General features: G+C 41.8%; 1 protein-coding gene across 1 annotated transcript in view; it reads right to left on the bottom strand.

Moving 5' to 3' along the window:
• The window catches only part of vat1 (vesicle amine transport 1), a 30,885-nt gene that overhangs the window by 7,653 nt on the left and 11,213 nt on the right, over positions 1–12,019 (bottom strand). Inside the window, exons 3-5 of the mRNA XM_032536787.1 lie at positions 5,034–5,204; positions 3,794–3,883; positions 1,168–1,409 (exon numbers count right to left, since the gene is read on the bottom strand). Coding sequence (XP_032392678.1) covers positions 1,168–1,409; positions 3,794–3,883; positions 5,034–5,204 — 503 coding nt within the window. The remainder of the gene's footprint in view (positions 1–1,167; positions 1,410–3,793; positions 3,884–5,033; positions 5,205–12,019) is intronic.

Below are 12,019 nucleotides of genomic sequence, written 5' to 3'. Positions count from 1 at the left end.
TGTCCAAAGATTTTTATTGATTATTGGAGCAAAAACCAAGAGGGGGGTGGAGGATGGAGGAAGGGCTGTGATGGATTGGGTCAGGGCGTGGCATCTGTATTCAGCTTGTAATAATCAATCACTTATTTGATTAACTATCACCTAACAGCTTTTTTGTCTTTGATGCATAAACACTGGATACTTTCCCCGATTGCCTTAAGCCAGACTAAAATATGCCTTTTTTCTCTCCTCTGTTTTTCCACGCTCCTTCCATGTCTCTTTCTCATACATCAGGGCCCCTCCCTAAGACAGACGCACACACTGACTAAAGGATGTCACCATAGCAACAAGAGAGAAAAAGGAAAAAAGGATACACTGTGAGGAGGGAGAAGGAGAGAATACAACAAGATGGAGAGAGATGGAGGGAGACACAGAGGGAGTCAATAACCTAAAGACCGAGAGAAAGAGTTTGACATAAAGAGTAGACAGATGGAGAGGCAGAGAACAAGCATCAGATGGCGGAGAAAGACAGCGGGTGTTTCTCTCTGGCCGCAGTAACAAAGGCCAAAATACTGACCAGCTCCGACTCTGACAACAGAAGATGTCAGTCTCTGACTCCCTCTTTCTCTCTGTGGTTTTCACACTCTCTATTCATATCTGTTAGCAGTATTCATTTTGTCAGCAACAATCTGACTCTGTCTGGCTGACTGAGTTATGCTTGAAGAGACACAGTGCTTCTTGTGGACAAACTTTGCTGAGCTTTATTGAATCTGAGAGCCACACCCAACTCTTGCAGATCCCACTGCAAAACCCATGCACACAAATACCCAGCTGGTATTTACATGAATTCTGGGTGATTGGGTTGTAAGCACATGGTGTAAAATATGATGTAATTCAGGTGTAAATGCACTCATGCTATGCAGTGCACAGTGATGCATTTAGTCTACAACCAGGCATAAATGGATCTGAAACCTACATACAAAGCCCATTTAATGGAAATACATATTTGAGTGAGGATTCAACCTAAGAAGACAAAACAACGTTTCAAATAGTCACATAAAAGCCTGGAAAAGTAGCTGCATCCATTGTATATAGGGTGGATGTTAAGGGTAAAATCTTGGTACAAGTAATTTGTTTAGAGATGAATTCCAGGTGTAAAGGGATAGGAAACCACAGTTAGACACAAACCTGCTCAAGATGCCAAGTGGAGTCGATGCGGGGCTTGACCTTGCCCTGCTTGTAGAGATCCAGGATGGTGTTCATGGCCTCGGTGATGAGCTCCATCTCCCCGTCCAGGTAGCCCAGATGGAAGCCGCACACCGACTTGTTCCCCTGGATCAGGCTGAGCGTGTGGATGGAGAACTGATGGTACCAGTTCTTGGCCACAGCGAGCAGGTTCTTCTTCTGGCCGGCGAGCATGTTAGATGTACCTGGGAGAAGAGAAAGAACCTTAATCTTTATTCTGTGGAAGAGAAAATTACAATACAGACAAGACAGTGTGTCTGTGTGTGTGTCTGTGTTTTGTATTCTCAGGTACATATGTTTTTTGTGAATACTATGTTTTTAATTAATTGTTTTTAAAACATACATTTCGAAATGTGTAAAGCACCCCTTCATTCCACCGTCTGGCTATGTGCTGGGGAGGTGATGGCGCAGTAGATATGACACATGCCTTTGGTGTGGGAGACGCGGGTTTGATTCCGACATGCAAGTTGCTTTGGATAAAAGCGTCAGCTAAGTGACATGTAATGTGCTTATCCATACCAGTTTAGGATTGACCCATCTCCCAAAACTAATAATCTTGGGCTGGAACCTTGGTCCCTCCAATCCAACATAGGTTATCATGTATGGTAGGTCCAAAATTCCTGGACCCAATCACAGGACCACAGGTGACCAACATGAAGTAATTGGCCGTCCTCTGTCTTTATATTTCCAATAATTTGGTGTGTCTTTCAGACCAATGCTAAACAATTTGGAGGGACTCCAACTGAAGCGATGCAAAATTTTGAACTGAATGTGGCGCACCCTCACTTTACATGACATAGTTCCTTCAGCTTCTGTCCCACTCCTCATCCTCAGCTACATTTCTAAATCCTGGTGTTTAATTGATTTACTGATGAGGAAATGTTAAAAGTCTGGTTCATTTTTTTTAATCAAATTATCTGCCCCCTTACTCCCACTTTTCCCTCACCTGATCATCAACTTTTCTCTTTTAGCATCACAGAGTTACTTTATTGACAGAAAATCACTAAACAAATGTTGTCAATACAAGTCATTTATCAAGAAATGATGCCAAACATTCACTGGTTCCTGCTTCTCAAATTTGGGGATTTACCAAGTTCTTATTTTCTTATTTATTTTGTTTTATGTCATTGTAAATGAAATGTCTTTGGATTGTTGACTGTTGGTTGAGAAAAACAAGCAATCTGAAGACATCATCTTGGGCTTTGGTAATATCTAATCTTTTAATTTTTGTGTTATGGCCCAGACACCAAAATAAGAGGGTCATTTTTAGGCAGCATGTCAAGTTCACATTAAGTCCTGTCAGGTGCCTCTATTTCTATTTTAATTCTTGGCTCCGCCGCTCACACTCTCACCTACACCTTCCACCCGAAAAACCTCTTTAGCACTTTTTCTCTCACCTCTGTCGCCACATCCACCTCCTGTTCCTTTCTTTTGTGTTCACATCAGCTCCTATGCTCTCTGTGTCTCTCTCGGGGGAAACAGGCAACACAAAGCATGCTCTGAGAGAAGAGAGGGATCCAGCCTGCTACATTCAGACACATTCCAGGTTTTGTGTGGATAGAACGCCCATTGTTCCGTCATGCATACTTTTGATAAGCTGGAAGAGAAGCAACCAGCAAAAAGGGTGGGGTGGACTTGGGGGGGTTTCCATAGGGGTGAGCGGTACCACACTGAGTAGTGGGTTTTTGTGCAGCATGCAAAGGCAAGGCCCTGTTCTTCAAGGATGCCGACCCCGCCCACTGTTGCATGCATGCTGGTTCCAGATTGTCATTGCCACAGAGCGAGCGTAAAGGCCTTCCCACAGCTGACACACAGCACACTGAGGACATGGACTTCTACAGAGAGGTCACACTGCCCACCAGGAAGCAGCTTTATTCTGTGCGTGTGGAAACCCACGACTATTTCATGTATTGTATTAATTTGCAACAGTTACACTACAGGATTTCGTCTGGGTTAAAATGACGGAATTTGAAGCTGCTTTTCATAATATTTTGCAAAATAGTGGAATAATATTTAGAAATATTAAGTGAGCAGTAAAGAATTGCCACTTAGTAAATCACTTCAGATAATCATAATATATATAGTATGAGTTTCGAGGGTATTTCTGTCAGCTGCTAGTTTGGGCACGTAGCTAACCAACTTAAAAGGTAACCGCTGTACTTCCTACCATGCTGTTTAGCGCTGCTAACAAGCTTAATAAACCGCATATTTGGATTGAGGCATTACATAAGAAGTTCTGGTAACTTAAAAAAAAAAAATTAAAATCTTGGTTGGAGAAATACATACAGCTTGGGGGCAAGCTCTGCATGAGTCTTTTCCATGTTTGCTTGTGAAGGTTGAGTCTTCATTTTTATTTGAAATTGGCTCATGAAAGTGGTTCTGAAGCTGATTATTTTGTGTAGAAAATTGGCAACCATTTTAACCATAATCTAATTGCGTTAACTCTTGCCTATTCTTGTTCTGTTCACTCATTGAGGGGCTGTGTCGTATTACTGAGGATTCAAATGGAGCTGCTCCAAACTTGGCTCCACACTGAAAATACCTGATCTACACGCAAGTTACTACTTACCATAGGTGATAAGTTTCCCCATAGGCTTCAGAAGGTTGTAGGCCTTATGGGTGTCTGATCCTCCGAGAGGGTCCAGTATTATGTCCATCCCTGTCGCAGGAGAGAGAAGAGAGAAGGGGACAGTTATTACTGGTGTGAATTCAGTGAGAGCAGCCTGCCAAGTCTCCCTCCGCATTCCGCAGGTCACTAGGAGGCGCGAGTGTAGCCAAGTTGTGCCATGTTTACACGAAGACAAACCCATACATATGCCAAGAGAGGAGAGGAGGAGAGCGGGTGAGATCCTATTTGTAATTTGTTTCCTCATTCTTGTCACTGTCCATTTCATTCAAAGGTGGAGCAAATAACAAATCAACCTCTGAACAGATGGTAAAGAATGACAACCTAACTATGAATGTTTCTCTGTGGCATATTAATGCCTGGCCATGAAGGCCCGGCTTTAATGATGTTGCTTTGTGCCAGAAGGGATTCCTTAAATTGGGCTACCCCTCCTTGCTGTGTTAAACCCTGGTTCTATTGACTGTGGGAGGCTCACAGCAGGACTCTGCCTTGACCCATAGCACAGATGAATTGACAGAGAGCCAAGACAGAGGGAAAGGTAGCGAGCAGGGCTGCACATTGATCTGGGCTTCTAATTAGATACATTCTGTCTAAAGTGTCAGTAGTCGCTCTCTTCCTATCTGTCTCTGTAATGTCTGTCTGTCTCGCTCCATGCTTCAAAGAACACAGACAGGGTTGGAGAGGGGACTATGAAATGAGTCTAATAACAGTCTCCATCCTGCTAGGAACACAGCAGTAGGCGAAAAAAATAAATAAATAGAAAAACAGGAACTGGATGTTGTTTCATTTTGCTGAAAAGCAGCGTTTTTCTCAGTGAGCCCAGGGCCACATCTCCATAAAACTCTGTGGATGCATTATTGATAGCAATTGAGAATCCAAACAGTAGCAAAATGAGTTTGCTCGGTTGGAAAAATGACTCCCCAAGCTGTCAGTCTAGTGTACGTGGCAGCCAGCTCTGCTGAGAATTGTGTCACACGAAAAAGTATGTATGAAAATATATCATCTCACAGTATTGCTTTGTGCCAGTGGGAATACATTGATCCGGACTATGTGCCTTATGAAACAATTTCCGTGAAAACATGCATATTGATGTAAAACCGTGATTACAGAGAGGTTAAACTGGTAAATTATTTCCAATCCCTGCACACACAAACTCCGAATTTAGAAGTCCGAAATTTCTCACCTTTCGGACTGATCTTGCGGACTTCTTCTACATAGTCCTTGGTGCGATAGTCAATGGGATGCGTGACGCCACCCTCGCTGATGGTCTCGTGCTTACTGGCGGATGCCGTGCCGAACACAGTCACGTCCTTCACTGTCTTGCACAGCTGAGTGGCTGCAATACCCACACCACCTGAAGGAAGAGGGGCAGAGTTCATAAACAGTTATAATTGTGTGAAAAAATATAAATTTCAGGACACGACTATTCTCATTTGATTTATTCTACTGCAAATACTACTGGCAAGGATTCAAAGTTAACTAAACATGGTTGTTCAAGGTAACACCAAGACCAGAATGAAACTCAGCTGAACAGAAAGGCCCCAAAGAATTCCCATTCCACACATATTTTCTATGGCAGGTAAATTTGATTTGCATTATTTATTGTCCCAAACAAGCCAGTCAATAACAGCGTGGATGTGTTTTGCTCAAGGGTATGTAAAGAGCGCATTAAACACAATCACATTACCCCAACTGGCCTAGGGAGAATAGACACCCACACACAGATGCAAAGACACACACACACACACACACACACACACACACTCACATCCAACTCCTGAGAAAGTAGCCATTGTAGCTCAAATGACACGCCATATTTTTTTGGTTCCCTTGTTCAAGACAACCTGTCTAAAATTCCAAAGGATTAAAAAAAATAATTGTCAAGTAGTATCTGTTTAGTTAGGAACGGATGGTTGGATGACATTCTGTTGCAAATTGCATAAACACAGCTTCTTACAACCATGCCAGCTGAAAACAAAATGTCCTACGTTGTCCAAGATAACTTTTATTAAAGAGACTGTGCGCTGCAGTGGATGTTTCGGATATCTATGTTTATGTTCGCTTTATTTGAAAGTGTGTACATAGTTGTGGCAAATGCCTCTGCCAATGTTTGCTAAGGCAGCCGGAGCAAGAAGTAATAGGTTACTGATAAGCAGTGGCTTGTTTTAGATGGAGGCTGACTTGAGGACTTGAACTGAACGGCATCCATAAAGGTCATTTGTGCCTGACCAAGTAAAGAGCACATCTTATCTGATACCAGAGAACAAAGCAACACAAAACATGTGCATTTACATCCATTTGTTATGGCATACTGGAGCTGCCAGACTGCTGGACAGGTTTAAATTAAATGAATGACGAAATCTTGATTTGCTTGGTTAATAAACCCAACATTTAATATGCACACCCAGTGAGATAAAGACAGGCAGGAAGGCAGGCACATGCACAAGAAGGCCTATGCATGTGTGATTAGACAGGAAGATACATTTTTAATATTGCACATTTCTTGTTCTCATGTGACATCAATTAAAAAAAAAGCTTCTTTCTTTATCTGTATAAACTTAAACAAACAAACACACACATACAGACAAACACACACAGACAGAAATGACACATATTACATCAGACTGTAACTTGCACCATTTTTGTCAAGTGAAAACCATTTATGTCCATAATGTCAACTTTTCCCAAGAAAATCAGGCCCGTTTCTAGTTGTGTGCATATTAAATCCATTGGCTTTTTAAATTGCTTTTTCAGCTTACAATGTAGAAGAATGTTCTCAACCCATTAAGGTATGACACTTATCAATAGCAGCTAACAGCTAGCAGCTGACAGCTAGCTCTAGCAGCTAACCAGGCAAGCGAGCTACCCACCGACAAGAACAAGACAGGGTAGGTGAATTAAAACAATGTCTGACTTGATGTTATGTAAGGGCTCTGTTCATGTTGTACAGACATATTAATTGCATTGTGTGTCTGTTATAAGGCACAAAGGTACTCTAAAACTTGACCCGTTAACTGCCTTTTTAGCTCAGTGAAAGCTTGTACACGTAGCTGCAGCTACTCAGTGTTGCCTGCACCAATTCAGGTCGTTTTTTTTTCAATCGAAAGTAGTCGCATATTTATAGCGATCAAGATTAACATAAAAATTGTCCGTAATTCTCCTTTAATCATTTGGTTTATCTGACAAATTCAAAATTACCAAAAATGGTTAGAGATGTTTTCCTTGGACAGCTACAAGCTTATTCTATAGTTTATTTTGCGTACTCAGTGTAACTGGTCTAATATTAAAAATATCATACACGTCTTTATATTTTTCATATGGAGTAGAACATTAGATGACACTGATGTACCTCTGGTCCCTCTTCATCTCAACATAGAAAATATTCTGAGCCAGTGGACCAGTCTGAGGACAATTTCCTCAACCACATCCTGGCAGTTAGTGTCCGAGGCTGCACTGTCACATAAAAACAGCACCGACACTGGCCAAAAAAATGAACTGAGATGTAAAGATAAGATTAGAGCCAAATCACATTATCCTCTTTATTAATCTCTGTTCAGGAAACGCTCAGTATGAGAATACAAAAAAAGGTTCCTTTCAGGGCCTTTTAACTTGTTTTAAAATCCTCTGAGTGCTTGGTTACAGAATATAGCCTGTCGGTGTAAAAAAAGGCAAGACAAATCATTTGAATACAAGCCTTTTCCTGCCCTCTATTTCAGTGTAAAGCTCAAAAACATTTTTTTTTTATCTGTGGTTCTCATGTTAGAGGTCCATGTGAGATGAATAGACCGCTCTGCATTACTATAATCACGCCTGCTGACCTGACACAGAGGAGAGAATTGAATGAGAAAATAAAAATGAAGGCTGTTGCTGTTGGATGCAAGGGTTGTTGCGTTATAACAGCACCATCTCTCCTTGTCCTCAGTGAGAAAGCAAGTTTGTGTTGCCAAGGAAACCTTACCCAAATTGCCTGTGATGACTGAGCAAAGGGAGCCATTTTGTGTCATTGACTGTTCTTCCTTTGGGCATATAAGAGTCATTTAATGGCAATCATTTGTTGGTCATCCGTTTACATTTCAAAGACTGGGTCATTCCGTCCTTTTAGTAGCTACCAAGCTTTGTTCAGCCAGCCATCTGTAAGTAAGTGTCAAGGAGTAATTTATAGGTAGTTTAAGGGGCAGTGGATTTATGCTATACACTGATATATGATAACACATGTACTTGCATACATATTTTTACACATACAAACACTAGTGAACGTACGTCTGTTTGCTTTTGACACATTTTTGACACATGTACAACTGTCTGAGGTAGAAAGGAAATCCAAAAAAGGGAGAAAATGAATATGCATTGTCTGAGTGGGGGTTAAGAGCTGTTTTTACTAAATGTCTCTGTCGCATAGTAGCAACCTTCACATGCAGGTGTGAAAAACTGACAGAATGATGCATCCATTAATCCCACGTACTTACAGCCAGGCACTGGCATATTAATATTTAACTAACCATGCTATCATAAACACAGTGATTCCCCTTCTGTTTCTGCTGTATGAAGTCAGTCAGCAATGGAAAAACAAGCTCTGCACAAACATTTATAACCAGGCCTTAAACAATTATTTAGAGGGATAGAACAAAAAATATTTCAAATTTACAGATATCTTTTGTTTCTTAACAATTTAGGTATGTAAAAACATATTTACAGCCAAAGACATATGGTGCCTAGGGAGGAAGAAGGTACCTGTCTCTGAATCCCCCTGAGAACAAACTCCTGATCGCCCATCACAAGACTGTTAAGCTGTGCGTGCCAAGGACCCCTTACTGCTCCCCACCTCACTTTACACACACACACACACACACACACACACACACACACACACACACACACACACACACACACACAAGAGAGAAGTGGGGCTGCAGCCTTGAACAGTCCTGAATGGCTGATCGAATAAGCTTATCTTTACAAATATGCACAGAGATTAAAATATAACATACAGTTCCCATTGTTTCCAGATTTATAGTTTATCTATGTCTCTTCCTCTAGACTAAAATGCTCTTCCTTGCTAGGGGTTTAGTGTGATTTAGGACCATCCCCAGACACTTTCCTCGGGGGTAGAGAAAACAAATTCTCTCTGCTAATTGCATTTGCTCTCCACAGGATTCAATTGAATTGTTTACATTTGGAAATTACATAGGAAACGTCAAAAAGCATCCATCTGTCTATTTTGTTTTTCTCCTCCTCTCTGGAGAAACAGGATACACAGTAGGGTTTTGTCTTCCTCTGAATCCTTACATACTCGCATTTTGGCACAAATTGAACCTTGGCTTCCATAACTGTTAGGAGCGAAGAGGAATTTACCCCAAAACACAGTGGAATCCAGACTGACACTGAGGCCACTGTTATTGCTCCACACCCAGAGCTTAACAACATGGGTGGGTGGGGACATCAGAAATGTTTTTTCTTATTTATAAAAAAATAATGGGACAGGCACCACGTCTGCCTCGTCCCAATTAATAGATCCCTCATCGACAGCTCATGCTTCTTGTCAAAAAACGCACACACATCACAGCATTTCTTTAAACTGTGTGAGCCCGGCTATGATCTCAGGTGTTAGTCGGGGGACGGATGGTGGCCATATGTCTACTGTCAACACCAGGGTGATGACTGGTCCCTTGTGTCTCAGCTCCGTTGTTGTTTTCTTGTGCATTTATTTCCACAGTTTCTCAAGGACTCTCATCTTTCTTAACCCATCATTAGCCTGCAGTGGTAGTGGGTGACAAAGAAGGAAATGCAAACATGGACTCAAGCATCTCTTTTTACCCAAACACACTGTGGTTGCGCTACAACATCAACAAGCTGAACCAAATGAATGAACTTTTTTTGCTACTTTGCAGAGTTCAAATGAGTCCTGTAACGGTGATAGGAGCTGTTATTGGCTGTTTGTGAACGTTTACTCTTGAGGTATTACTCGGCATTATGTAACCTTGGTGTTTTTTCTGGGATGACTGACTGTGTAAGTGTGTGTGTAAGTGTGTGTGTGTGTGTGTGTGTGTGTGTGTGTGTGTGTGTGTGTGCGTGCGCACACACACACTGTGGGCTTGAAGAGCAGTTTAAGAGCAGTTAAATGTGCTCTCTCTTCGTGCAGCAGAGAGGAAGCCCATTTTTAGTTACTGGGTGAGTGAATTAAAAACAACATCCTTTGCTGAAGGTGGTCCTCCTGATTTTCTGAGAAAGGATTCTCACACTGAACTAATACAAACACAGAAACACAACACGCATGCACATAATACGCATCTGTGTGTATGGGCCAAAACAATTTATTTCTGACTTAAGACACTTTCTTTCCTCGCATGAACCCGCGTGCAAAATGAAACACAAGCTTGTGCAAACTCATCCAGTTTCACACAAGCAGGTGTCCTGACACAGGTTTCACATATACACCTGCGACTTCATGTGGTGGTTAGGGTAGGGGGTGGGTGGATGGGGCAATTTGTCAACGGCTGCAGCGATGAGAGCGCGATGAGCGATGTGATTGGTGGGATAGGTTGGAGGTTGCCCTGGTTTCCCTCTCCTATCAGTGCAGCTGATCTGCCGCCCGCGATGCCAGGCCTGGGGCACACAGAGACGGTTCAACCACACAGCCCAGACTCCCGCTTAGTGGTCGGACTGAATTAGCATTCTCCAAAACTAGGGTAAAACCTCCAGAGCAGACAGACCGGGAGGAGAGGAGAGGAGAGGGAACCATTTTCCTTTTTTTTTTTCATGGCTCCTAAGAAGAATGGGTCCATAAAAGAGGGAGTTGTAACTACACTTGAACTAATGCTTAAACAGCAAGGGACTTTTTTTAGCTGGTATACAACAAATGAGAACAATAATCTGTCTACGGGAGTCCTAGGAGAAATAACATACACAGAAATCTATATTTCTTTCCTTACAGCTCACGAATTTCTTGCAATCACCAAAAAAAAATGTGCTTCTTATTTTTCAATCCCATCTGCAATCAGCTGTGCACTGAGGTCTGATATGCCTGAGGCCCTGCCTGAAGGTCTGACAGCAGTCATGAAGATCTACACCAGAACAGGGCTCTCATTCACCACACCCAAGAGATCCAGTCACGTGTTCCTCTTGCTTTAAGCATTTACAGTACACCTCTGACAACACTTTTCAAAGATTATGGCACAGAAATGTTTAAAGCCCCCTTTCCCCGTCAGACACAGCTAATAGAGTCAGTCATTTAATTCCAGAAGCTAAAGTCCTGTTGATGTTTTTTACTGACAATGTTACATGACAGGGCAGGACATTCTGGTGATGAGAACATACATGAGAACATATCTGGTTCTTGTGTAGCTAAATACTTAGGGAGAAAGGTCACCTGTACAAACCCTGAGGAGCATGGCAGTAAGAAACATCCAATCATAAACTTAAAATGACATTATGTTTGTGCCAGCAAAAGTGAGTTAAACCTTCCTACCTGAAAAAGATCCGGTATTGTAGATGTGTAGTTCAAATTAACTGCCTTTCAAATTAAGGGGACAGTTTTGGGTGAATTTGGCAACTATGGTGCATTTCTTTGTTCCCAATTGCAAATGTGAAGCATCCTGAATTCACCACAGCTCTGCACACCCAACTGGCTTCAGCACAGTATTTAGAGCAATCTCTCATACCAAGTCAACCAAAAAACATGATTTCTACGAAACAAATAATTATAACTGATTACCATAAACCTATAATACCATTAAATTATCCAATGGCAAAAAATACTTCCAGAACCAGCAGCTCAATTCTATAGATTGCCATTAACAAGGATTTAAGGCCTTAGTTGTGACTCCTGTCACCCATCACTCTCATGGGTATATTACACCCACATGCAGCAGCTGGAAGCCACTCACATCAATGGTTTCCAGATAATCCTCTATGCAACCTGGTGTAACTCTATCCTATACACAGACACTCCAGCAAGAAGCAGCTGCAAAAGTATGGAAGCCACCATAATTGGGTGGTAGAAAAAATAAAAAGTTTAGTAACAATCAACCCAATACCGGATAAGCGACTGAAGATGGATGGTAACAATCTGCTTATACAGTGCTCAGGGTGAGTGGAATCTGACAGACAAACCTCAAACATACTACTGTGGAGCTTTACGACAGGATATTATTGATAATACATGTTATTTAT

The sequence above is a fragment of the Etheostoma spectabile genome, chromosome 15, assembly GCF_008692095.1.
Source record: "Etheostoma spectabile isolate EspeVRDwgs_2016 chromosome 15, UIUC_Espe_1.0, whole genome shotgun sequence".
NCBI lineage: Eukaryota > Metazoa > Chordata > Actinopteri > Perciformes > Percidae > Etheostoma > Etheostoma spectabile.
The sequence above is the reverse complement of the archived record's forward strand: the minus strand, read 5'-3'. Positions and strand labels throughout refer to the sequence as shown.